General features: G+C 44.4%; 2 protein-coding genes across 32 annotated transcripts in view; both read right to left on the minus strand.

The window, feature by feature from the left end:
- Positions 1-10,614, minus strand: part of COL20A1 (collagen type XX alpha 1 chain) — a 95,666-nt gene extending 85,052 nt beyond the window's left edge. For 10 of the 12 annotated variants that reach the window (XM_073309068.1, XM_073309067.1, XM_073309061.1 and 7 more), the window contains exons 1-2: positions 10,540-10,614; positions 3,375-3,462 (exon numbers count right to left, since the gene is read on the minus strand). In XM_073309068.1, the coding sequence (XP_073165169.1) occupies positions 3,375-3,450 (76 nt within the window). In that variant the 5' untranslated portion in view covers positions 3,451-3,462; positions 10,540-10,614. Of the gene's footprint in view, positions 1-3,374; positions 3,463-4,007; positions 4,080-4,121; positions 4,239-10,539 lie in introns of those variants that run through there. The other 2 variants (XM_073309059.1, XM_073309060.1) reach the window with 2 other exon arrangements.
- A 4,834-nt stretch (positions 10,615-15,448) lies between these two features.
- The window catches only part of ARFGAP1 (ARF GTPase activating protein 1), a 96,358-nt gene continuing 83,869 nt past the window's right edge, over positions 15,449-27,937 (minus strand). For 19 of the 20 annotated variants that reach the window (XM_073309085.1, XM_073309080.1, XM_073309081.1 and 16 more), the window contains 5 exons: positions 27,722-27,907; positions 23,384-23,524; positions 22,275-22,345; positions 19,713-19,817; positions 15,449-16,373 (listed from right to left, as the gene is read on the minus strand). In XM_073309085.1, the coding sequence (XP_073165186.1) occupies positions 16,248-16,373; positions 19,713-19,817; positions 22,275-22,345; positions 23,384-23,524; positions 27,722-27,907 (629 nt within the window). In that variant the 3' untranslated portion in view covers positions 15,449-16,247. The remainder of the gene's footprint in view (positions 16,374-19,712; positions 19,818-22,274; positions 22,346-23,383; positions 23,525-27,721; positions 27,908-27,937) is intronic. The other variant, XM_073309083.1, reaches the window with a different exon arrangement.

Genomic DNA, 27,937 nt, shown 5'->3' on the forward strand with positions numbered 1-27,937 from the left:
ACACGCACTCTTTGATATCGTAACCTTGCTGTCCAATCGACATGGAGTTACAGCCAGGGTCTAAACGGAAGCTTTGGAGGATTGTCAGATACACAGCATGGATATATGTCCTTTCAAATCCAGACAGACTGCCACCTTCCAAGAAACCCAAGAACTAACCACTTACCCAGAAGGTTCTGAACACAGCAGAACCAGCATGGACCTGCTGCTGAAAGGGGCAAGGTGCAAAGAGGCTACACAGGAGACCTTCACGCTCCCTGCATGTCACAGAGCACAGTTCACAGCAGTCTCCCACAGCCTTGTGGAGAGGGGACTGGAGGACAGGTTCAAGGGTGGGATGCAACTACTTAGATCCACTGGTCTAATCCCACTGCCACCTAAATCCCTAGAAGGTGACTTCATAACAGACCCCTGTGGGTATCAGAGCTGACTCTAGGCACAAGCAGACTAAGCAATTGCTTCGGGCCCCGAGCAGCTCAAGGGGGCACCCTATTAATGGGTATGTGTTTTGTGCGGGGCCCCCCAAAATATTCCTGCTTAGACCCCGCAATGGACTAGCACTGGCGGGTGTGTCTACACTGCGACTGGACGTGAGCCTGGGTAACCAGACTCATGCTAACAGGGCTTGACCTAGCTTGCTAAAGACAGCAGAGGAGACATCACGATGTGAGCTGCAGCTCGGGATCTCAAGCCCACCCAGCCCCCTGGCTTGAGAGCCCAAGCCGCAACATCCACGCCAATAGCGTAGTTACGAGTAAATGCCCTTCACTTCTCACTTGGGGAATACAGCGTTTACTCGGCCCTGCTCTCCCGTGATAAGCAAATGCTGGTGGTGTGTGATCACTCTGCGGGCGAAAATGAGAGCCACAAATGCATTTTCACAGCACTTCTGGTTTTCGCCCCCGACGTCATTCTAGCTTAAACCCAATTCAAACTAAGGGCACCTCTTCACGCCTGAGTACCCACCCTGCTGTTGCCCTGTGTGGACACACAGAGTTAATTTACCCACTTATTTTTTTATCATGACACCACTGGTCCAAGGCAGCTATTTTTAGCATGCTAGCTTGAGCCCTATAACGTAGATCTATCTACCTGGGCTGGGAGGCTTACACCCCGCTGCAGTGTAGAGCTAGCTTGTGTCATTTTCCTACATGCAACTTGTTTACTCTGGCAGTTGTGCAGGGCCCAGAACTTGGACTGTAGCTAACATCAATGTAACCCACCAGCTGTTATGGACGTTATGGGGGCAGAGGTGATCTGGCCAATGCTAGGTTAGGAGTGATCTGTCTAAGGCTGCCCTGCTATTGATCTGACACAAAGAAAGAAGGAAAACCAGAACTGAGCTGGGGCAGTGAATATCCCTGTAGGATTCCATAGGCTTAGCAGGTCTTTCTAATAGTTGGGTTTATGTCTCACAGTCACTGATAAGAGCTACTAGGATATCACACTCATTGCCTTGGACATCAGCCTCCCTAAACTTTTATGGCTAATGTTCAGAAGCATAAATATTAACAGGGTCTGTCAGAGATGACAGGGACATTTGACCAAAATAAAGATGAAGGCAATGAAGCTAACTCATGACCTCTCTTCTGACTATTTAGATAGGTCTCTCTAGCATGCTTCCATTTGATCTGCTGTATAGCCATTATCCCAGTCCTCAACTTAAATCTTCTGTTATGTTTGATAACATTGCCTGTTTTCTCTGAGGCATATTTACTGTTAGTTTGCCCTGGACTCTTGTTTGGTAGAAAATTGGTTTCATCTTTGTCTCTCTGTGTTTTCTTCTTCAAAACTTTTCGCTTTACAAGGAAAAATAAAGAAGAGGATTTGTGTAACCACCAGGCCTGCAAACCCAACCTCAGCTGTTAGAAGTCAACGTAAGCTTTTCCCTGCTCATTCCTCAATCCCAAGTAATAATTATGCCACAGGAAATTCATGAGCAATTCTACAGACCAGAATAGACTCCAGCTCTCCCTCCAGTTGCTGGATTGGCTCTCCAGTGCTACCAGCAGAAGAGATTATTTTCATCAGCAAAGGAAGTGGATCCATAACGTTTTAAAACCACTTTTCTGGCCATAACTGTACTTTAAAAGTCCCCCTAACCACATGTATCACCCTCCTCCAGTTACCCACCTGATCATCTGCCCAGCACATAGCAATGTCATCCAAGAGAATTAAGGAAACACTACTGCCAGCCAACCAGGTGGCATGGCAATCCACATTAGGAACACATGTGCTCTGTGTGTAATTATCCCAGTTGTGTTCAGACTAGTTCCGCTAACCGTTCTTGTGGTACTGCGACAGCTCAGGCCTAAACAACACAATGGCATTGAAAATATGAAGGGTCCTTTATTAATGGCTGCATTTTGGGAACCAGCCTGACTCTAAAGTGGGACACCTGGGTATGTCACTTGAATTGATCTGGCACTCAGGTGCCTTCAGACAATCCAGACCCTTAGCCATTTAGTGCCCGTCTCCGGAAGGCAGGAGATGCTGTGATTACATAGCCAGAGGCGGTGCAAGGTCAAAGAGGCAAAATCATAAGAAGTCTCTGTGTGGGAGCCTTTGTTAAGTGCTTATATAAGGGACGTACTGACTATATTTAGAGACGGAAGTATCCCTCCCTCTCTCCCCAGCACAGAGAGATGTGAGATGCCACAGAGCAAGCCACCTTGGCATTATTTTAATGCTGACCTTTGTTTGCAGGAAACCGGGGAGAGCTCTGATAATCAGACACTCGGTTCTGGATGTCACTGTAAAAAGCAATTTAGCTGGCATTGAAATAACAGGATTCTGCACTGACGAGGAAACCCTGCAAACTGCCAATGTAATTTGGACATGGTCAGCGTTTTGGCTGCTGATGGTTTATACCAGTTTTAGTCCCGTTCTTAATACAAAACCAAAGTCCTTCAGGGGGTTAGGACCGGGTTACCTTCTCCAGTGTGGACAGAGGAAGAACATTCCCTTTCAGCCCTCCCCAGTGCTGTGTCTGCCTTTCAGATTTGGGGCGTCTCATATCAAATGACGTCTTTCTGGGGCTACATTTTGGGATTCTGGGTCAGTACTTCCAGGTATCCAAAACAGAAATGGCTTGTATTGGATTTGACCCCCATTCCAAATTCCATCCTTTGGGTCTCTCTGTATAAAGGATCAAAATTGAACCCCAGATTGAAATCCTCCCCAACACACACACAACTTTTGAACACTGCACCAGATCAAAGGGTATCAGGTTACAAACAAACCGAGACATGTGATGAAGTTGAGTACAGGGCCTTGGACCAACTAGATTTGTTAGCTTAGCTCAGGTGACAGCCACTCCCTAAATTACTGTATCCAATGCCAATTTTAAAAGTGATCAGAGAGCCCCTGCTTACCTTGACCATGCACGTGTCCTGTGACATGGCTCGCCAAGGTTATGCAGGCAAACAAGAAGGAACGGTGACACAGCATGACGTCCTGGTCCTATATGGAGAGGAAAAGGCACTTTATGTCTAACCACATAAACAAAACCACACTTACCACATGGACTAATTTGGCTCCCTTGTTGATAAATAGGCAGAAGAATGAATGCTCCCCTCTCACGCCTAGCAGTGGTCACCCTAAGACTGGACTGAGGGGCTCACTGACAGGCAATGTAATGATGCCGTCTACGACGAGCCATTCAGCCTCCAGGACCATCACTAGTTTCAACACAGCTAACAGAGCAGACTTTGGCCACATGTTTCTTTACATCTGCTTGATTTAAACAACATTTTTTTTAATCCTTTCTCAGCACTGTGAAGCCAATAGAGGTAACGCAGTTCTAGGCTGCTGCAGTGTAAGTCTCATCAGCAAAATTGACAGTTCTGAATTCAGAATTGCCTGGGTTTTTGAAAATAAAATTAAAAAAAAATTCCCAATCATCACAGCAAAAGTCAAGACACAGCTACATCAGAATAACCCAGCGCCTCTCTCAGGTCTCTGGAATACAATATAAGGGGAGGTAAAGAACTGAAACAAGTCCTCACTTTATGCCCACCGGAGAAGCATTATTCAGTGAACACTCTTCAAAGCACGGATTGTATGACATTGCAATTGTTGTGATGATGGAGCAGGAGGGACGCAGCTTTATAATCACACACCTGATTGCGCTTGTAGGGCCGGCAGTCCAGAGATGAGGGCCAAGTTAATTCTTGGCATAACTTCACTGACGTTACACCAGGGACGCATTTGGATAGTTTTTTGTTTTGGCTTGTCTCCTGAGCAGGGTTGAAAAGAAGAGGAATATTCGGATTCAAAACTGAAGGTGTTGCCTGCTTTCAATGCGTGTTGAAACCCTAAGCTCAAAGCAAAACTCCGGGAACGGGATTGAGACTCTTGTACAACTAAAACATTGACAGTGACAAAATTCAGATCCACATCCAGGTCTGCGTGGACCCAGGGCTTCAATCCTACACCATTCGTGATGCAGACAGATGGACAGACCTGCAGTGCAAGCCCCTGCACCCATGCTGTGGCATATGATCCGAAACCCAGTCAGTGGGAGTCTTTCCCTCATGTTGGCAGATCCTTGGTCTGAGTGCTTTATGGTTTGTAGGTCAGAGATGCCTGCTCCACAAACTCAAGCTTTGGGAACGGCTTTGGGGGCTGCCTGACTCTGCCACTGCTGAATGAGCAATTTTCGTGCTTTGGGGGCGTAGGGAACCAGCAATTCAAAGAGCCAGAAGTTGCTATAAAAACAGCCTACAATTTCACAAATGCTGAATCCCCCTGCTGCTCCTGCCTCAGAACATCCTGGGGAATCTGCACACCTGCTAACACGGATACACACAGACTATTCGCTCCCACTCGCCAGGCCTGTGTTGGGCAACTTCACTCAGCCCGTTTCGCCTGCATCAAAACACCACCACAGTATGGAAGAGGCTGGCTGCAGAGTGATAGGAGCAATCCCACTAGCATATAGTGCTTGGTACCCAATTCCTCTACACTGCAATCAGCCCTCTCTCAGCAATGCCTTCTGCTTCACAAGATGAATGACGAAGGTAGAGCAAAGCACGTCCTCACAGGGGAGGCTATCGGTTTCAATCATGTCACTGCAGGACTCGCTCGGTGAGTGGTTTCCTCCATCTGCCTTCCTGCATTGCCAGGCAATCTCACCCCGGCTCCTTCAGCTTTCTGAACAATCAATGCCTGACAGCAAGCATCTCTTTATGTATTGCTTTCTGCCCCGGTGCCAGCAAGGACTTTCTTTTGATTCCTCTCTTCTTCCCCCACTCAGAAGGTGTTTTGTGGGTTTTCAAAGCAATTTGTTTCCACTCTCTCTCGCCAAAGCTCTCATTAGGTAGAAAGGCAACAGCATGATGCATGGCTGCACAGGGAAGGTGACAGGAGATCATGAGCTTGTCAGGTTCTCTGGGCAACACAAGGAAGGATGAAGTGCAATCAAAGGACGATTATAACTACAGTGCTTTAGGCTATATATTTGCACTGTCTAAGACCCTGATCCTTTGCTTTCCTTGTTCAATGGGAGTTAAGGGCACTCAGCACCTTGCAGGATAGGGCCTTCAAAATGTTACAGGCCTCTGGGGGGTAAAATCCAGATCTCATCCCCAGTTAACTATTTTTAAACATTTTAAACCCACAGTTTTATTCCTGAGAAATATTAAAGTAAAACTGATTATCATTTATGTAGGTCCTACAGAAAAACAAACAAACTTGTTGATTCTTGGGCTGCCCCAATAACACTGCTACTGGATAGGCTGGAATAGCCACTGCAGCTCCTCTAGGCCAGGTGCACAGGAGTGGAAGCCACTAGATCTGCATAAACCCAGATCCATGGTCCCACAGAGGCTGCACTAAGCCTTTGGTGCTGGCTTCTGAGCCAGCTCCCAGCTGCCGTGCAGCCATACCCTGTAGGGCTTGTGCAGGGACCCTTACAGTACCCCGCACAGCCCCTCTTCAGCACTGAACTAGCCAGTAGAACCTGTTAAACTTTGCACTGAAACTTGTTTCGTAAAAGAAAATTAAAACCACCAACACACAAAGGCTTTTGACAAAATTTCCAATTCCTCAATATTTTGCAGGGCTTCAGGCAAAGAGCAATGAAAACCTGAAAAAATCCACAAGATATTTAAGTGAAAATGATTTTTTTTCCAGTTTCCCTCTCAACTTTTCATGAAAAACAAAACACTTTTTTACCACCAGCTGTAACAGCAAGGGAGATCCAAACACTGGCCCTCCACACCACCAGTCAATTTTTCTTTTAAGGCATTACATGCATCTGGCTAAAATACATGGGATTAGGGGTGTTGTTTGTTTTATTTTATTTTAAAGAGATGGGAAGATGCCAACATTGGGCCTGCCAATCTTGAGAGCGAGTCCTTAATTCACTTTGATAATGGTCTCACGTGTTGGGCAAACAGTTGTCAATCTGAACCCTAAACTGGACCATCTGAAGTGAAAGGTCTGAGCCAAACCAGCAGATCCAAACTTGATGTGTAATATGAATCCAGACCTGAATTTTCTGACTGGTCCCCTCCTTATAATGCCAATACCCTAAAGCCAGACAGCCCTGGAATTTGGGACAGGGGTTCAAAATATGGATCTGGGTTTCCTAGTTCAGGCCCTTCTCTAACAAAAGAGGAATTCATCTTCATGCAGAAAAGAGGGATTTTTCTCTTATGGAAACATTTGGTTGGTTATTTACCCAGTCCATTTCCACTGCTCTCATCAGGAAGTGACAAGTCCTTCTTCTGTTGCCACAGTCATGAGACATAATGGCCTTGGCTCATTGCTCCTTCACATACCATTAAGAGCTTTGCAAGAACCTGAGGTATCCCTGGACAAACTGTTCCACCAAGGGGGAAATTCTATTTGGTGTTCTAAAGAGTGGATCTGAATCTACAGTACTGTAAGTGAGAGCACTGTTTATGAACCAAGAGTCTGATTCTCCTTTCTTACACCGGACAAAGAACCCCTTCCAAAGCTCACTAAGGTCAGTGGAAGCATTCCCATCAACTTCAACAGGCTGTGAATCAGGTCCAACTCCATTGAAGTCAATGGATTTACACCAGGGCAAAACGAAGTCAAGTGATGGAACACCAGCCCCCATGTCTCATGGTTTCTATGTTTAAAGTTTATTCTATTGGCCTTGTTTCACGTAGTCCAACATATAATCAGCATCTGCCATTCTACAGCCACACTGTTCAGTCTTATTACTTTTGGCGTAGACAGGTTGTATACCCTTGTTCTACCATTCACTCTACAGCGAAATTTCGATTTAGTACAAGATGATGGATAGTTACGAAGTGGTCTCTGGCAAATTTCTATTTCCCACCAATTGCGTCAGCTCCTCATTAGTTAAAAGGGAAAAATGGTAGGTCAGCCAGAATTTCCTACACTTTTAATCCAGGAACCGTAAAATGCTGCAATGGAAAGACATGCAAGTCGCAACATATGGTAGTTAACTTTCACCGCTGCAGTGCCCTGTATTCATTGCAAGGCACTCAGCTTTTGTGAAACAATTGCAATTTGCCATTGAAAATCTGAAAGCTTCAGCATCTTGCTTCTCATTTCTATTTTAGATAGACATTTTCCTGGAAAATATCCCCATTTTGAAATTGTGTTGAGGTAAAGATCAACCTTCATATCAAAAAATGCAAAGCCCACCTTTTTATGAATGCCTGATGCAAAGCCAACAATTCAGGATTTGCAAAAAAGGCCCTGAATTAAAATTAGGAATATTAATTTTTTCATTGCTCCTTATTTATTATGCCAGCAATCTTTCCCATAGCTCTGCTAGGAAGATCAGAGGCAAAGAGAATGCCATCTGGAGGAATAATATTGAATTGTACATGGGTTTCTCCACTTCAGCAAAGATTAAGCCGGATCCAAAGTCCATTAAGTAAAGAAAGCGAAGTAATTAATAGCACCTGGCTCTTATATAATGCTTTTCAATATAAAAAATCCCCTGTTTACATTAATGGGTGTTGGATCAAGCCCATTGCAATGTTCTGATTCAGACAGAAGATTGTAGCTTTAAGTTTCAGTAGGGAGAGTAATATATTTATCATGTTTATCAAGTGTTGACTCTGAAAATTACTCAAGGGTAAGAACAACACTTGCATCCTTATGGCTTAGTGCACAGAGCACTAAACTAGGACTCAGGAGACCTGGGTTCTGCTACAGGCCTGCTGGGTTACCTTGGGTAGGTCACGTCACCTCTGTACCTCAGTTTCCCCACCTATAAAGTGAAAACAACAATACTGAGCTTCTGGGTAATGTGCTTTGATATCCACAGCTGGAAAGTGTGGATGAAAGTTAGGCAGTGTTATCCCTCCTCCAACAGCAGATGAGTGAGATTTCAGCCACTAAGGGTTAACTGCTGAACGGCAGACTGCCTCCCATGTTGTTCCATCTGTTTATTTCTGCCATTAATGGTGTAAGCATTCAGCCATGCAGAGGTGAGGTGCAAGATACTGACAGGACCAATATGACATCATCCCTTCGGACAGCACAGAGCTTCTGGCATGTGGATTCTTTCTCCCATTACTCACTCAGGGAAGGAATTCATGGACAGGACATAGAGCACGATACCTATTTCCCAGTCACTAGGATTTCCTCTGTGTGGGAACATGCCACCTTTCAATGTGGGTCTAATAATAATATTATTATTGTTGTTTTAATATAGGAGTAGCGCTCAAAGGCTCCAATCAGGCTCAGAGTGCTTGGTGTTGCACAAATGCATCAGGAAAACCAAAAAACCATAGGTTTCAGAGGAGCAGCCGCGTTAGTCTGTATCCGCAAAAAGAAAAGGAGTACTTGTGGCACCTTAGAGATTAACTAATTTATTTGAGCATCAGCTTTCATGAGCTACAGCTCACTTCATCGGATGCAAAACCATAGATGGTCTAATTTAAACAAGATGCAACAAGCTAACATCAGCAATAGGAAGGGATGAAGCTAGCAGCAAGAAGAGCCAGCAAGAGGAGCATGCATTTACATTGTCTGTCTTAGCTGGTTCCTGATCGTTAAAAACATTAAATTCATTTATATTAGCAACCTTCTCCCCTAGCCATTGTCAATTTGCAATTTCGCATCAGTATCAAGTGCATTTTGGGGGTGGGATTTGAAGGTTAGAGCCGGATAACATTTTCCAAGTTTGCGATAGAAGATTTTCAAAATTTTTATTTTCAACCAAAAAAAACTTAGGTTTTCTACAAAATTGTCATGCTTTTCAAGCACCTCTGCTGAAGGTGCCTTGTTATGGCCTAGGTCAGAGAGGATTTTCCATTCACAAGAGGCTTCATGAGAAAAACCACAAAGATACTCATGGGAGAAGATGACAGGTGAAGCCAGCATCATTGGCAGAGTGGAATTTCCCTTCAGAGATTGACACATCTAGAGCTGGTAAGCTCAGTTAGTTCTAAGCTTCCCAAACACCTTCCAGAGTCAGTCACCTGCTCCAGATCCCAGGAAGAGATACCTGCTTAGCATCATGGGGTGACTTGCTATCTCAGGACTGGAACATTTGCAAAATCAGACTTGAAAAAAACACCCATGAGAGTGGGACAGCTGGTTAGGAATTTTTCAAAAAAGTGTGAGTTTTTTGGTGAAAAATGCCTAGTCATTGAAACCAAAACATTTTGTGGGGTGCTTTTCCAGCACCTGCCACACTGTTGATGGTGTAGTCGGGGCTGCATGATGTGCTGTATAAAACAAGCAAAGGGCCAGGATTCCTCTAAACCAATATTTTCTCACGCCCCCCTGCAAGGGACTTAGCATCTTTGTTTTTGCTCCTATTATTTACCTTCACCATGTTCAACAGGTAAATTGCAGAGAATTTAAAGATGCTATTAATAGGATTCTAAAGGGACTTGGAAACTGAAGAAAGATTAGGAGAGAAAAACCTCAAAGGAATACTAAGGTACTAGGTTCCCTTACAGTGTGAAAATTCCCCAAACCATAGATAAGCTTAGTACCAGTTTGGTACAGGCATATAAACACAGAAACAGTTAGGGAAAAACAATCCAGACAACCAGGATTATCATCAGACCTTCAGCTGTGAGCTAACAAACCCTTCTAACTACTTCACTCCTCATAAGAAATTCCCTCAGGTTGTGTGCCACAAAAAAGTCACTCAAGATCGAAACTGGGCTCCTTTTCTAATGTCCACCACTCTCTAATGGAATCATTCACTATCTACAGAGCATCAAGTGATTATAAGAAGGACATTCCTCTCAGTTCTGGGGGAATTTACACTTCATCACAGGATAATGTGAGTTTACAAGTTACTTCACCTGAAAGAGATCAAAGTTCTAAGCTGTCAGGACCTGCTGTCACTATGAAATTGAGAACTGTACAAAACCATCAAACTTTAGCTAGGTCAATGCACTAGCTGGGAATTTCACAAAGCTTGCAGTCTATAAAAGTTCTTTATTCTGTCAAGAGAAAAGAAAGAGTAAAGGCAAAAAAGCACCCTCTACAAAACAATACAGCCCCCTGTAGCCTAGCACAGAGAAATCAAAACAGCTTAGAAACCAACAAGGATCTGTCACAAACCTTTGCTTTTCAATTTTATGTTCCCTGAAGTTGGCTGAGGAGGTGCAAAGAATCCAGCTACATTCTTGATCTCTGACAAAGGAAGCCAGCACTTCGCCCGCCTCTCAGAATGCTTGAAAGATTTCTGGACTGCTGACAGAGAGAGAGAGAGAGAGAGAGAGAGAACGTACTGTTGATTTCTCCCCCACCCTCTTTACGCACCAACCACAGAAGAACACTTCAGATTTGGGCTGCTACATATGGCTAATCAAACCTGGTTTGTAAAATATATTATTTTATTTTTCTGCAAACCATGCTTGATTTTGTTAATCATATTGGGAGGGCTCAAATACTAACCATCCAGCAAGGAGGAGATCTATGAATTTCTTGGGAGTGCAGCAAGGAAGGCAAGGTGGAATTCCCCTGCATTTTACTAACTCAGAATTAGAGATAGCTCAAGCTGGACATTTCCACATCTGATTAAGTTACCTGGATGTTTCAGAGGCCCTGATCCTCATGTCCTTGAGCGAAGTTAAGCACACCTGTAAGTTTTGCAAGACTGGGACCTGAATCATGGGAGTAGAGTTTGATGCTGCTGAAGTCTTATTAACTGCTGGATCTAATTTTGGCCCCAAATTGTGGAAGTTTCACAACATTAGCAGCAATTGCAAGATTTACACTGTTCTGGGCCAAAATCCTGTGAAACGAGTAGTGTTAGTGAAATACTGTCAGCTTTTGTATCTGACCCATCGCCAAAGCTATAGAGTCAAGTTTGCAACTGGAGATTATTCTGAAAGAAACCTCTTCTCCCACCAGCAGCACCACTGAGGTTCAGTGAAAGGTCCAGGGTTTAGATCCACTTGCCCAGAATACATCAGATGACAGTGGCATCCTAACTGTGTTATAATTTTAGACTAGATTTTAAAAGAGATCTCCAGTGATTAACAGTGGCATTATCCTATTTGTGTCACAATTAGCGCTGGTGAAAAACTTGGAATTTCCATTGCATGGGAAATTCCAACATTTTGGAATTTTCTTTCATCCTGAATCAGAATGAAAAGGCAAAAAATTTCCATAAAATTAAATTTCTGAAAAGTTTCATTTCAGAAATATTCAAATTACATAGAAGTGCTTTATTTTAAACTTTTAATATTATACAAATTATTATAATATAATACAGTTCATGCAAAAACTGAAACAACCAGCTTCAACCTTATCAAAAGAAAACAAAGTGTGTTTCATAATTCCTTCACTGTAATCCACACACTTCTCTCTTTAACTAAAGCAATTTACTTTTCTTGGACTTCCCACGGATTTTAATAGCTGCCTATAGTTGTTACTGTTTATCCTAAAACTAAAAGTATGCGTGAAATGAAACCCTGTGCCCCACCCTCATCTGAACTTTGGGGGAAAATCTTGATCCAGATCCAAACTTCATTATTGGGTTTGGGGCCTCTGCACTCAGTTCTGGATCCAAAGGAAGGTTGATTTTGTTGGGGATTGGTTTGATTTAGTTGGGGATTGGTCCTGCTTTGAGCAGGGGGTTGGACTAGATGACCTCCTGAGGTCTCTTCCAACCCTGATACTCTATGATTCTATGACTCTGTGGTATGGTATCCCTCTCTACTTGCCTTAAGTTCACTGCATGGGAACCTAACAACATGGACCTTTACTGGCCTTTCCTACACTTAGAGAGAACCCTACAGTTTGGAGTAGACCCTAGAGTTGACACACAACTTATGCATCCAAGTCAAACTGGAGTTTAAACTAATATATCTATTAAGATGCTCTGGATACCGATCAGCTTTCTTTGCACGCTGTTTATTTCACCTGGCTGGAAATGAGAACTGCCAGCATCTTGATAAATGGATTGAAAGATTGCCCAGTTTCCCTCTAGTACATGCAAGGACCTCTGTGTATCCTCCGCTACAATATCTTGCTGTCCGATATTATAGTGATTTGCTGAGCAGTATCGCAACAAATCCCTATGCTAGCTGCACCAATGATAGGGGAATGAATAGTTGTCTTTCATCAACAGCAGAGGCAATGCAAGGGGCCGCAGTAAATCAATAGAGCAACCATTTCTACAGTCATGTCCATTAATGATGCACACTTGGGGACAGATTTTCACAAGTCTTCAGCATCTATAATCAAGCTCAGATTTTCAGAAGGTCAGCTCCTATTTAGGCCCCAAATTAAGTGGATTACTGGGCTGCTCACCTGACTGATAGGCAAGCTTTTTGGACTCTCCAGTTGCCTGGCTTGCTGACTGGGCATATTTCATGTCAGAGATACAGCAGGAATCTTTCAGTGTTCCCAAAAATAAAACATTGCAGAATTTCAGGACTGGGGAAAAAAATTGGTTTTGGCTTTTTTTGCCCAATCCGGGATGAAAAGATTCCAAGAAATATTCCCCCCCTTCGCCCCTCAGGACAGAAATTCCATTTCCCAGCCAGCTCCAGTAATGAATTAACTCACAAATGTTGGAGCAAAGGCATATTTAGGGCTGACAGAAGCCTGTTGTAGATTTGAAGGGTCGGTTCTGATAACATTTAACAGCGTAAGCATAAGTAGAAGAGTGTATGTGTAAGAAACTGCAGAGTAATCCTGTTGAGTGTTGTGCACATGTAAGAAATTGTGAAGCAATCATGTTTGAGAGGACAAGAAAAGATAAAGTAACTAAAAAGCTATCAAAGACCAGTTTGAACTCACGCTAAACCTGTACTGACAGAGGAGGAGATTTAATATGGAAATGAGAGACTAATACATATGTATAACAAAAAGTTATAAATAAATTTGTGTAACAAAGAGAGGTTGAAGCTATATTGTCTCATTGACTGTGATGAGATCGTCCTGATAAGCTTCCCACTTGTGAGTAACTGATTACTACTCTGAGTGTTTTGCTTTAATACATATTCGTTAGACCCAGCTGCTGAGTAAGCGATTCTTAATCCAACAACAGGGTGAAATCTTGTCCTCAACTAAATTAATTGCAAAAATTCCATTGACATCTATAAAGCCAGGTTTCCATCCCTAATGCCTAGAATCAGATTTCTCTGGCACAAATGCCTTGCCACTGATGAACACTGGAATGTGGAAGGGAGGAAAGCATAAGGTTTAAAACATCACTAATTTCTCTTCATTTCAAGCAGTCCTACAGCTTGAGGGACAAATTGTCAGCACGATGTACAGTCAGCTGAAGGCTGTATGATTAATAACGTGCTGTATCTAATTCACTCCATAGTGGGCTGCACATGTATAATTTCCACTAGGATTTGCATCACCCTCAAAAGAAAGGGTAACTATTGCTAATAGTGTGGTTGTATCCCTTTCAATGGCTAGCACATGAACAGAGGTTTGAATTTGTTACTTCTTTTGAGCTAGTAGATATGGGGTGAAACAAGGGAGGCTAAGGTTGGACATTAGGAAAAACTTCCTAACTGTCAGGGTTGTTAAGCACTGGAATAAATTGCCTAGGAATGTGGAATCTCCATCATCAGATATTTTTAAGAGCAGGTTAAACACCTATCAGGAATGGTCTCAATATATTTAGTCCTGCCATGACTAAAGTCCCTTCCAGTACTATGATTCTATGATTCCATGTTGTAACACAACCAGATCTGAAAAAGATAAACCAACATGGCTTCTGTGAAGAAGAAATTGTGCCACTCCAATCTTCTCTTTTCTGGTGCTGACAGGCCAACCCATACAACTAAGAATCTGAGCCAAAGCCCACCAAAATAAATGAAAAGACTCCCATTGACTTCAAGAGGCTCTGGACCAGGCCCCATCTAGTTACACACCAAGTGGTTTCAAATGCCCAAAGCAAACTGAAATAGAGACAATTGCATAGATAGGCCATAAGGGATCGTTATTAGGGTTGCCATTTTTGGTTGGATGTATTCCTGGAGGTTTTATTACATGACATAATCTTTAATTAAAGATTAATCTTTAATTCCTGGAGATTCCAGGACAATCCTGGACGGTTGGCAATCCTAATCATTATGAACACCTAATCTGATCTCCTGCAATTACTCTTAAATACACTTCAGTTCTAGTAATGTTCTGTAAAACATTCAGAGAAGTGTGATTTTTAAGTTGACAGTTCCCTTAGAACATCCATAGGGCTCTTCCTTCCTCTCCCGAAATACAATTACCAATGTGGGATTGGATTTGTATCAGCCCTACTCCACATGAAGACAAAATTCCAAATTAGACATTTTCCCATTGCAAAATCGATTTATCAGAACAGAAATTTTCCACAGGAAAGAGGCCCATCAGGCCCCATGGAAACTCAGCCGTGCAGAGAAATCATGATGTATGATGGGAGATGTATTATGGAGAGCAAGGCCCCTAGGGGAGAATGGGGCATTACAGCACCTCTGAAGGATGTAGAGATTAACATTAAAGCATTTTTCTATTTCCAAATTGACATTTTCTGGAGCTTCTCATTCTGAAAAAAACCTGCACATATTGAGATCATATCCGAATTCAGGAGGAAAACAAAATGTAGCAATATTCGTATTACCCATCAGATGGAAATTCCATTTTTCTGTCAGTCCTAATGTGGAGTCTTCCTACATTTTGGCCTTAACAGTCAAGGCAAAAAAAAAAAAAAAAGTTGGACACTACCCATCCTCCACGTTGCACCAATGTCACCATAAAAGATGATCACCGGAGGTTGGATTAGATCTCTGCCTCCTATTGGATTTTAAGTATCTGGAAAACAAGCCTGTGCCCAACTGGCACAACAGTTACAGACCAATATTTCTTTGGTTATTTATTTTTTTAATTATTTGCATTACAAATCTATAGAATATCAGTTTTATGAGACATCACACCATGAGAGGGAGGCGTGTTGTGCACTGAAGAAAGAGACGGAAGAGAAACTGTCTAATCAAATATTAAAACACTGACAAATCAGCATCGAAACAGGTTTTATTTAAAAAAAGACACTTTCAGCTACAGTAGTTTTAAAAATATAGTTTAAAAAGACATTTTTAAAAATGTAAATGTTGGAAACCTCTTAGATGCTTCAAAAATAAAAGTTATTTCCCTTGAGTATGTCAGATTCCATCTGGAAGAGGTGTCTCTTTCCTGTTTATAACGGAACGTAACTCACTGTGGCATTCTTTCCTTTATTTCTTGATGTGGTCACCAGCACCATGTACTGCATCATCTGGAATGTGTATAGCTTTCAGAAAAGTGTTTTTAGTTGACTCTTCATGCCCAGCAGTCTCCTGAGCTCAGATATTCTGCTCAGGGTCATCACACAGAATGGTAGGTTTTTTAAACAAAAACAACAAGCCTCTCATCACTTACAGTTCCTGGAGATCAAACAAACTCAGTTCAATTCTTACTTGACTTGCGACTTGACCTCAGGTCCTTGTAGGTGAAAGGACCATGTGCACTAAGGACCCAATCCTGAGTGTGGTCGAGCACCCCCATTGTCTCTAAAAGGAGCTGTGGGTGCTCATCATCTCTCAGGGTTAGGCACTGAGCCACAAATACCTCAGTTCTGTCTGAGCCCAAGAGACCTGCCTCATCAGATTCCAATTACTTAAGACAAGTCAAAATGTCAGGCTACATTTCAGGCCTAGTCCCTTAGAATGAGAGACCAGGTTTGGTCCTTCCCCTAATTTTCGCAGAATCATGTAACTGATCATTCCATCCTTTAGCAGCTGAAGTATCCTGCTTCTTGGAACAGTGATGGGGAGAGGATTCTTCACTCATTCAATGGCTTCCATGACCTCCAGAACAAGCGTTCGCGGTCCCGTCATAATGAGGCTGCTGATGGTCGGATAGTCCAAATGCAGAACGTACCTTCCGTTCACAGAGAAAACAAACTGACACACCTGCAGTGGAGAGAGAGGAATGTTTTACAGTGATGCGACTACACTGAAACTGCAGCTGCACCTGCTCAGAAGAGTGAGACTTTGTGAGGAAGGTATCTCTTACCAAATCCTACAACCGGAAAGCATTTTATACACTTTATAAATCGCACTAAAAGTGACTGGATTCTTAATGGCAACCCCGGGGATTTACTTTGGGAGCAAATGGCGAATGCAAAGCCCCCTTTATGAGCAGGCCACGTACATGTAAAAAGCTGACAGTGAGACTTGATATTAATATTGGTAATTTTTTAAAATAATGAGATTAGAGGAAGGGTTGGATGAAATGAGCTCTTGGGCAAATGGAACAAATTTACCTGCACCTGTTCCTTTCCAATCCTGCCTGAAGCATATGACCAAGTCTAACTCTTCCTGTCTCTGAAGAATCTTATTACTTCAAATATCCCAGCAAGTGACTTGAAAGATAAACAAGATCTGTACAAAAATTACTCCTCGACTGCTGGGGGGGGGGGGAGGGTGTTATGAATTTCCTCTTTCCTTTACTCTTAGAAATTAATCTTCAACCAGACCACAAGCCCATTTATTTTTGGTTTGTTGGTCTAAAATCATTTTCAGAAGCTCAGATCATTGCATATGAGCTGGAATCAGCGGAGCGATTACAAGATGAATGAAGGCAAACTCTTCTCCCTGTCCCCAAAGGGAATGATTTATCACTGCAGAGTCATTCTGCAGCTTTCACATGCAAAGAAAAAGAACTCCACACACTGTCTTTTTAGTAAGACAGAACACACTTATTACCCCAGGAGCTTTAATAGAATCATAGAATATCAGGGTTGGAAGGGACCTCAGGAGGTCATCTAGTCCAACCCCCTGCTCAAAGCAGGACCGGTCCCCAATTAAATCATCCCAGCCAGGGCTTTGTCAAGCCTGACCTTAAAAATATCTAAGGAAGGAGATTCCACCACCTCCCTAGCTAACACATTCCAGTGTTTCACCACCCTCCTGGTGAAAAAGTTTTTCCTAATATCCAACCTAAATCTCCCCCACTGCAACTTGAGACCATTACTCCTTGTTCTGTCATCTGCTACCACTGAGAACAGACTAGATCCATCCTCTTTGGAACCCCCTTTCAGGTAGTTGAAAGCAGCTATCAAATCCCCCCTCATTTTTCTCTTCTGCAGACTAAACATCCCCAGTTCCCACAGCCTCTCCTCATAAGTCATGTGTTCCAGTCCCCTAATCATTTTTGTTGCCCTCCGCTGGACTCTTTCCAATTTTTCCACATCCTTCTTGTAGTGTGGGGCCCAAAACTGGACACAGTACTCCAGATGAGGCCTCACCAATGTCGAATAGAGGGGAACGATCACGTCCCTCGATCTGCTGGCAATGCGCCTACTTATACATCCCAAAATGCCATTGGCCTTCTTGGTAACAAGGGCACACCGTTGACTCATATCCAGCTTCTCGTCCACTGTAATCCCTAGGGCCTTTTCTGCAGAACTGCTGCCGAGCCATTTGGTCCCTAGTCTGTAGCAGTGCATTGGATTCTTCCGTCCTAAGTGCAGGACCCTGCACTTGTCCTTGTTGAACCTCATCAGATTTCTTTTGGCCCAATCCTCCAATTTGTCTAAGTCCCTCTGTCTCCTATCCCTACCCTCCAGTGTATCTACCTCTCCTCCCAGTTTAGTGTCATCTGCAAACTTGCTGAGGGTGCAATCCACACCATCCTCCAGATCATTTATGAAGATATTGAACAAAACTAATACTGGGTGTTTCAAAGCAGTGTGCTGCTCTTTCCCTGCATTAAATAATTTATATGCAGTATATTAGCAAATAGAGCTGACTGGGAATTTTCCACTGAAAAGTGTTTTTGGATATTTGTTTTTTATTTTGTTTTATTGATAGAAAACGTCTCCACAAAATCAAAGTCCCACAGGAAAAAGTTTCAATTTTGTCAAAAAATATTCAAATTTTTCCATCAAGAAAATTGAAACAATTCTCAGGTTAACCCAAATCTAAACATTCTGATATCTTGACCTGAATCAAAATGTTTTGGTTTGGGTCAGTTCAACATGAGCTTGTGTCTGTCTGAGCTGCTCCAGTGTCTCATGGGAGTTTTAGTTCAGGCATCTCATGCCCCTATCCTTGTCTAAGGGCTGGGTTCCAGGCTGGACTAAATCCTCCAGGATGTACCACAATTTCCTCAACCCCACTGAACTGCCGCAATGCATCATGGGAGTTGTAGTCCACCTGGGGCATCTGGCCCTTAGCAGAGAATGAGAGCACGAGGCATCTGAACTACAAATCTCATGAAGCATTGTAGCAGCTCAGGTGGGTGCAGTTCAGTGTAAAACCAAGCCACAACAATAACATTTCCAAATAGAAGTTTTTCTGAACTTCCCATCCCATGAATGGTGTCAGTATTTTGACTTTTCATCCTGACTGAGGACAAAGATAAATGTTGAAATCCCAGTTACAGACGGGAAAGAACACTTTTCTAGTGACTACATAACACGCCGGCAGTGTGTGTGTCACATCTCCCTCAGCATCTGGTCTGCTAGAGGATAACAGCCTATTAATACTACCAGCTAAAGAGTTTCTCCTTTATTTGAAGTAGTAGAGGTCTGTGCTGCAGTACTGAAGGTCCTGGGTTTGAGCCCTGTTGACAAGCCACATATGGGAAGAATCATTACAAATAGGATGCCGATGAAACTGAAGATGACTACTTTGACTGGAGTCAGATCCAGCCAAGGGCAGGCAGTGTGCAAATCTCCCTCACAAGGCTGTGACAAAACACAATTGTGTCTTGCAGCATCTCTGCTGTGTTGTTCTAGGTCTCTCCTGAATAGAGCACAATAGCCATAGCATTCAAAATTCTTCTCCGAAATAAACCCATCAGGCAATCTACAAGCCCAGAGTCAGTTTCAAGCTTCCACCGCGTAGTAGCTGACACAGATATTTGTTGACACCGGTCTGTAGACGTAGTGCAATGTAATGGGCCATGCAATGTTTCCCCTTACACTGGCTCTCCCTCCACTCTGAGGTTTAGATCAGAGCAGCAACAGCCACAGCTGGGTCTTCATAAGCCCTTGAAAAGAGCCAAGCCCCAGCCACCTTAACACACATAGGTCCCACTGCTGGCAAGTAGGTGCATGCTTTGCAATCCTCACTCCAAGCGTCACAGGGACTGCTACAGATTTGAAACATAGTAGTGAGTGATGAATGAATTCACCCTCACTGCAGTCCATGGATTAATGCCGGGGATGAATTTGGCCCCACACGTTTGATCAGCATACAAGTGATATCACATGCTACACCAGGAAGATCCAGATTATACAGTACCTTCATGCCTGCTGCAGCAGCAGGTCCTCCTGGGTCCACAGCCTGGATATGGCAGGGTCTCCCTCCACGGACCACAAACCCCCAGCCCACAGCATCCCCCACAATCTACAAACAGAACAGAGGGACTGTAAGGGCCTCACAAAGATTTTCCTGCCTTCATGTAGATGACCACGCAAAGGAGTTCTGCTGAACTGAAGTGGTCAGCGTTTAGCCTTGCCCCATTATCACTTCAACTAGTGAATGCCCCACATATTTTACAGTGAGATAAACTCTAGGGTGGGCCAGCCAGCTTCAGAAAACATGTGTGCACACATCTCCCTTTATCTCAGTGGTTAGGGACTTGACTGGGATGTAGGAGACCCAGGTTTGAATCCCCATTCTGCAGCAGATCTTGATCTCAATATTCTCCCTCCCAAGTGAGCATCCTAACCACCAGGCCAGAGGTTGTTCTGTGGTGGGTTGCTCCAGTCTCTCCTCTTGAAGCTGTTCCACTGATTACAAATACTTAAATATTCATTGGGTCAAAGAGAGAATAACTCTTGAACCTTGTGATGAAGGCACTCATTGGAAGGTAGGAGAGGACTTAAATCTTCTCTCTGCCTCATTCAGAGTAGGGATTTGAATCCACATCTGCTACCTCCCAGGAGAGTGCCTTAATTGCCGGGCTAGAGTCGTTCTCCTCTTGTTCTCCTCTTGTGTTTAAAATGTGGCATGCTAGAGAGCGCTCCAGGTTCTAAAACTACACTGGCTCTTCGTTACGAGAACTATTTACAGGGATGCTGCAGCTAGCATTCCAACCACGTGCACACAGACTGGCTTCCTTGTGCCTCCTCCAGACTCTTCCTTCCTGCAACCTGTGTTCCTCCCTCCAAGTTCCATTCAGCTTACTATAGCCTGCATGCCATTTGTGACCACTTCTGTTCAAGGACAGATGTATATTGTGTAAATAAAACAAGTTACGAATATATCCAGGCTCTGTGTTGCTGATTTCCCCTTTGACAGGAAACCAACCTGCTAGGACCCCTGACATCTGCTGCCACGCATCAGAAGAGCAACAATATATTTCTGAGCCATACACCAAATGAGACTCAAAACCACAGGGTTTAACTGAGAGCGTCTCCAAAGTTACTTTCTAACTAGTATTCCATGCTGTGAAGAGCACAAGGATCACACATAGACAATGCAAGATTTAAAGCAAGTCACGTGCAAAGAACATACCAAGAGACACTGCTGCACCATGCATAATTCTTGCATGCACTTTCGCTGGCAAGGGAAGTCACATGCTGAACAAAAACATCCTCTTTACACACTTTCGCCACCCCAATCCCAGCTTGTCGGAGAAGCATGCTATTATGCTGAAAGCAGAAACTTTGTGCATTTGGTCAACACATACAAAGGAACTCTCAAAGGGCATCACATGTTACAAAACAGCAGCAGCACAACTAAGGAAAGGAAGTGAGCTGTGCAAAAGGACCAAAGCAGCAGCTGAAAGGCCCAGCTTGACAGGGTTGACAGTCAGGGCAAGGCTGGTATTGAGAACGGATAGCATGTCCTTAAACACAGCACTCAGAGAGACCCCAAACAGGAAGTCAGTTTTTTTTGCACTCACTCTAGGCCAGATCCGCTGCTCTCCTACAGCCCCCTTGTGCCATTCTCGTGAGGCAAGTGGGCCATAAAACATTTTTAACTGGCTACTTGGAGATTCCACCTGTATAAAGTGAATCTCTGTGTGTCCAGTGGAGCTGGACTGAAGGATCTGGCTCATGGATTGGAGATGCATTCCATACAATTCCTGTGCAAGGGAGCGAAGAACGGAGAGAGTGGGAGATGTATGCAAATTATCATTTAGAGGCGAAAAAGGATAGATAGATCTTCAGGGCAGGGAATGTCTCTCACTATGTGTGCATACAGTGCCTTGCAAAATGGGGCCTTGATCTGTTGAAGCCTCTAGATTCCAAAGTAATATGAATAATAATAAAAAAACCCAACAACTATGGTTTCCTAAGTCATCCTGGAGTCCGAACCAGGAGCTTAAACCCTGAACACTCTTAGTGTTCAGGATGGTTTCCTATTCCCTTTTGAGCCCACAGAGTATCTTAATACACTTAGAGATGCCTTCAGCTATCTGTGAGTGGATCATAGGTACCTGGTGCATACAGAGTGGCATGGAAAAGCAATCAACCTGTGACAGGAAAGGGAAATGAATGTCTTAGTGTCTTTGACAAGTGAGGCTGCTGTTGTACAAGCCTAGATGGAATGCAATGGAGTTTTCTCCTTAAAAGGACTTTTCTCCTTTCTCCACCCCAATACACATACAAAACGTCACCAAGCGGCAGCAACCTGGGGACAGTCACTGCCCGTTCAAAACACAAGAATATCTGAAGGCGCCAGCTCATGAGCCTCATGTGAGTTGAACAAAGAAAAAAGGTCCGGATGATGTGAGATTCAGTCATGGTTTAAACACTCAGGAGTGAAAACCGACAGCACCTAGAAAGCTAACAGAGCAGCCAGGAAGGGTTTAGCATTACTGCTAATGTAACAGCGTTCTGACTGGTCACTTACAGTTAGTGTTTTCTTGATGTATGGAGCCCCAGGGGACAGGAGCTCCTCATTGGTGACAGGCCTCTTTAGCACTAGAGCCAAAGGTGACAGATCCGATTAGAATCACATGTGCAAAGGTTAAATACAATATAATGCATAACAAGGAAGACTGGGAAGTACCAGACTGGGGAATGGACGCACAAACCACCCAAAGCTTTTCTGTGCAAAAAGCATTCTATGAGCACAGAGCAGGTCTGAGACAAATTCAAAGACATCTTCCTTATCTGTATCTCTTCTATACAAGTATTAGAACTGGCAGGGAAAGTTTCCACTGAAACTTCTCTCTACTTCCCACAACAAAAGGGGTGGGGGGTTAAAACAAGAAAAAAATAAGATTTAAGTTTTTGAAAATGGAAATTAAGATTCTGCTTTCCAAAGAGAACCTGAAATATTTTGATCAACACAAAACAATTTGTTTTCTTCAAAAAAATTGTGTAGAAATTGAACGTGTTGCAATGTGCTTTAATATACACACATCTTTACAAAGCCCAGCATTAAAGGGCCCTTCTCCTTAGAAAGATCAAAACACCACCACAAATCTGCAGCTTCTAAGCATGCTGTTTTGGAGATGTGATGAACCCCTCCAAAAGACAGCCCACCTCAGAAAACTTTTCTCAAAAGTGGTGTACAAGTAAACATGCTCAAGGGACCGTAACTTTAAAACCTGATAGAATAAGTGTTGGTTTTTAAACCAGAAAAGTTCTGCCCTGAGAGGAGAGGAGGCATACATTTCCAGGAAAAATGGTTTCATTGCAATGAGAGGCGATGTATAAAAATGTGGCTTACAGCAAGAAGCCAGCTTCAACCTTACTTATGGAATGGCAAAGCTAAGGCCTTTCTGTTGCCAATCCCTTTGCCAAGCCAAGATCACACTGTCATCAGCCCCATGCACTAGAACAGGAATTGAGCTACTGCATGTAAGATGAACTTCCCTAGCCCTGTTTGTGCAATTCTGCCCTTTCCTTTTAGGCCTGTTGAAATTAGCCTTCTTATCACTAGTCTCAAGTCTAATGTAATCTCTTCAGCCCTTCTGAGCATTAGATAAGTGGCACTGAAATGTGAGACCTCACCTGATTTGGGGTTGCATTCAGCTGCTGGCAGGAATCCCAGGCTGGGTGTAGGAGTGAAATAGGGGTTGGAACTTCCGGCAAGAGAGGTGACGCTGCTCCTCCGAACTGCTGAGACTATTTTGATCTCCTTGTTGGGCTGGACTGAAAGACACAGATATAACTCCTCCCAGATCTTGGCTAGGGGCGAGCAGACTGGTTTGGCTAGAGTTTGGCCTGCTTTTTCAGCCCAGGTTTGACTGTCAGAGAGGTGGTTCTCCTCCCCCTCAATGCACACCCGTCCACATGCCCTCAGCCAAGGAATTCAGTCCTTACAAAATACCCAGCCCACTTTTGCAGACTCAGGAGGTCTGAATGATTTTGGAAACTCTCAACCTTCAGAGGATCTCCCTTCATTAGTCTTTACCGAGCAAGGTGTGTGGGTGTGAGGGGACCACTGTGATCGCGTAGACTGGCCTCCTGGATAACACAGGCCAGACAACTGCCCCACAATAATCCCCCGATTTATTTCAGAAAACCATCCAATCTTCATTTTAAAATTGTCAGTGTTGGAGAATCCACCATGACCCTTGGTCATTTATTCCAATGGTTAATTACTCCCTCCCACCATTGCGAATGTACGTCTTATTACCGGTCTAAATTTGTCTAGATTCAACTTCCAGCCATTGGATTGTGTTGTACCTTTTTCTGCTATATTGGAGAGCCCATTTTTAAATATTTGTTCCACATGTTGACACTTATGGACTGTGATCATCACCCCTTAACCTTCTGTTTAAGCTAAATCGATTGAGCGCCTTGAGTCTATCACTACGAGCATGTTTTCTAATCCTTTACTCATTCTTGTGGCTCTTTTCAGAACACTCTACAATTTATCAACATCCTTCTTGAGCTGTGGGCACCAGAACTGGACACAGGATTCCAGCAGTGGTCATACCAATGCCAGATACAGAGATAAAGAGTAAGAGTATCTCTAATCTTACTTCAGATTCCCCTATATACACATCACAGGCAGAGATGAAAGTAAGCCGGTACGTAGAATAGAATATCAGGGTTGCAAGGGACCTCAGGAGGTCATCTAGTCCAACCCCCTGCTCAAAGCAGGACCAATCCCCAACTAAATCATCCCAGCCAGGGCTTTGTCAAGCCTGACCTTAAAAATATCTAAGAAAGGAGATTCTACCACCTCCCTAGGTAACGCATTCCAGTGTTTGACCACCCTCCTAGTGAAAAAGTTTTTCCTAATATCCAACCTAAACCTCCCCCACTGCAACTTGAGATCATTATTCCTTGTTCCGTCATCAGCTACCACTGAGAACAGTCTAGATCCATCCTCTTTGGAACCCCCTTTCAGGTAGTTGAAAGCAGCTATCAAATCCCCCCTCATTCTTCTCTTCTGCAGACTAAACATCCCCAGTTCCCTCAGCCTCTCCTCATAAGTCATGTGTTCCAGTCCCCTAATCATTTTTGTTGCCCTCCGCTGGACTCTTTCCAATTTTTCCACATCCTTCTTGTAGTGTGGGGCCCAAAACTGGACACAGTACTCCAGATGAGGCCTCACCAATGTCGAATAGAGGGGAACAATCACGTCTCTCGATCTGCGGGCAATGCCCCTACGTATACATCCCAAAATGCCATTGGCCTTCTTGGCAATAAGGGCACAGTGTTGACTCATATCCAGCTTCTTGTCCACTGTAACCCCTAGGTCCTTTTCTGCAGAACTGCTGCCGAGCCATTTGGTCCCTAGTCCGTACCGGTGCATGGGATTCTTCCGTCCTAAGTGCAGGACTCTGCACTTGTCCTTGTTGAACCTCATCAGATTTCTTTTGGCCCAATCCTCTAATTTGTCTAGGTCCTTCTGTATCCTATCCCTACCCTCCAGCGTATCTACCTCTCCTCCCAGTTTAGTGTCATCTGCAAACTTACTGAGGGTGCAATCCACACCATCCTCCAGATCATTTATGAAGATATTGAACAAAACCAGCCTGAGGACCGACCCTTGGGGTACTCCACTTGATACCGGCTGCCAGCTAGACATGGAGCCATTGATCACTACCCGTGGAGCCCGACAATCTAGCCAACTTTCTATCCACCTTATAGTCCATTCATCCAGCCCATACTTCTTTAACTTGCTGACAAGAATACTGTGGGAGACCGTGTCAAAAGCTTTGCTAAAGTCAAGGAACAATATGTCCACTTCTTTCCCCTCATCCACAGAGCCAGTTATCTCATCATAGATGGCAATTAGATTAGTCAGGCATGACTTGCCCTTGGTGGATCCATGCCAACTGTTCCTGATCACTTTCCTCTCCTCTAAGTGCTTCAGAATTGATTCCTTGAGGACCTGCTCCATGATTTTTCCAGGGACTGAGGTGAGGCTGACTGGCCTGTAGTTCCCAGGATCCTCCTTCTTCCCTTTTTTAAAGATGGGCACTACATTAGCCTTTTTCCAGTCGTCCGGGACTTCCCCGGATAGCCATGAGTTTTCAAAGATAATGGCCAATGGCTCTGCAATCACATCCGCCAACTCCTTTAGCACTCTCAGATGTAGCACATCCGGCCCCATTGACTTGTGCTTGTCCAGCTTTTCTAAATAGTCCAGAACCACTTCTTTCTCCACAGAGGGCTGGTCACCTCCTCCCTATGCTATGCTGCCCAGTGCAGTAGTTTGGGAGCTGACCTTGTTCATGAAGACAGAAGCAAAAAAAGCTTTGAGTACATTAGCTTTTTCCACATCCTCTGTCACTAGGTTGCCACCCTCAAGGAAAGTGTGGGCCCCTTACTGAATGACTTTCTTCTTGTTGCTAACATACCTGAAGAAACCCTTCTTGTTACTTTTAACATCTCTTGCTAGCTGCAACTCCAGGTGTGATTTGGCCTTCCTGATTTCACTCCTGCATCCCCGAGCAATATTTTTATACTCATCTCCGGTCATTTGTCCAATCTTCCACTTCTTGTAAGCTTCTTTTTTGTGTTCAGGATCAGCAAGGATTTCACTGTTAAGCCAAGCTGGTCACCTGCCATATTTACTATTCTTTCTACACATCGGGATGGTTTGTCCCTGTAACCTCAAAAAGGATTCTTTAAAATACAGCCAGCTCTCCTGGACTCCTTTCCCCTTCATGTTATTCTCCCAGGGGATCCTGCCCATCAGTTCCCGGAGGGAGTCAAAGTCTGCTTTTCTGAAGTCCAGGGTCCAAATTCTACTGCTCTCCTTTCTTCCCTGTGTCAGGATCCTGAACTCTACCATCTCATGGTCACTGCCTCCCAGGTTCCCATCCACTTTAGCTTCCCCTACTAATTCTTCCCAGTTTGTGAGCAGCAGGTCAAGAAGAGCTCTGCCCCTAGTTGGTTCCTCCAGCACTTGCACCAGGAAATTGTCCCCTACCCTTTCCAAAAACTTCCTGGATTGTCTGTGCACCGCTATATTGCTCTCCCAGCAGATATCAGGGTGATTGAAGTCTCCCATGAGAACCATGGCCTGCGATCTAGTAACTTCCGTGAGTTGCCGGAAGAAAGCCTCATCCACCTCATCCCCCTGGTCCGGTGGTCTAAAGCAGATTCCCACCACGACATCACCCTTGTTGCTCACACTTCTAAACTTAATCCAGAGACACTCAGGTTTTTCTGCAGTTTCGTACCGGAGCTCTGAGCAGTCATACTGCTCCCTTACATACAGTGCAACTCCCCCACCTTTTCTGCCCTGCCTGTCCTTCCTGAACAGTTTATATCCATCCATGACAGTACTCCAGTCATGTGAGTTATCCCACCAAGTCTCTGTTATTCCAATCACATCATAATTCCTTGACTGTGCCAGGACTTCCAGTTCTCCCTGCAATCCGGTATGGCGTACCGGCAAGAGCCGATACACAGCCGACCGTACCGGCAGCTTCCCCGGGGCTCCCGGCAGCGGTCAGAGCCCCTGGCCCTTTAAATCAGTGCCAGAGCCCCGCTGCCAGAGCCCTGGGGTAGCAGCAGCAACAGGGAGCCCTGGGGCTCCAGCGGTGATTTAAAGGGGCCCTGGGCTCCTGGCAGTGGCTGGAGCTCCTGACCCTTTAAATCGCTGCCCGAGCCCCAGGGCTCCTGGCCACCGTGCCTGCTACTGCTACTAGGGGGCTCTGGCGGCGATTTTAAGGGCCCAGGGCTACCGGCTGCCACTGCTGCTACCATGGGGCTCCGGTGGTGATTTAAAGGGCCCAGGGCTCCCGGCCACCGCTACCGCAGCCGGCACCCCGGGCCCTTTAAATTGCCGACGGACTTCCGGGGTAGCAGCGGCGGCCGGGCCCAGGGATTTAAAGGCCCTGCCCCTTCCAGCCAAGGCCCCACCCCAGTATCCCTGATTACCCGAGAGGAAGCTGGAGTTGCCTTGCTCCGGGTTGAGCTTGCGGAGGCAGAAGGGGCTGTCAGGGCTCTCCGACAAAGCCCGGGGCAAGTTCTCGTTGAGCAGCTCCGTGAGCCGTCGCCTCCGGCGGAAGTTGATCCGGAACTGGTAGAGCAGGTTACTGTCAAAGAAGTGGTGCTTGCTGGAGACTGGGAAGAGAACAGGAAAGGGTAGAGCGG

The sequence above is a fragment of the Lepidochelys kempii genome, chromosome 13 (assembly GCF_965140265.1).
Source record: "Lepidochelys kempii isolate rLepKem1 chromosome 13, rLepKem1.hap2, whole genome shotgun sequence".
Taxonomy (NCBI): domain Eukaryota; kingdom Metazoa; phylum Chordata; order Testudines; family Cheloniidae; genus Lepidochelys; species Lepidochelys kempii.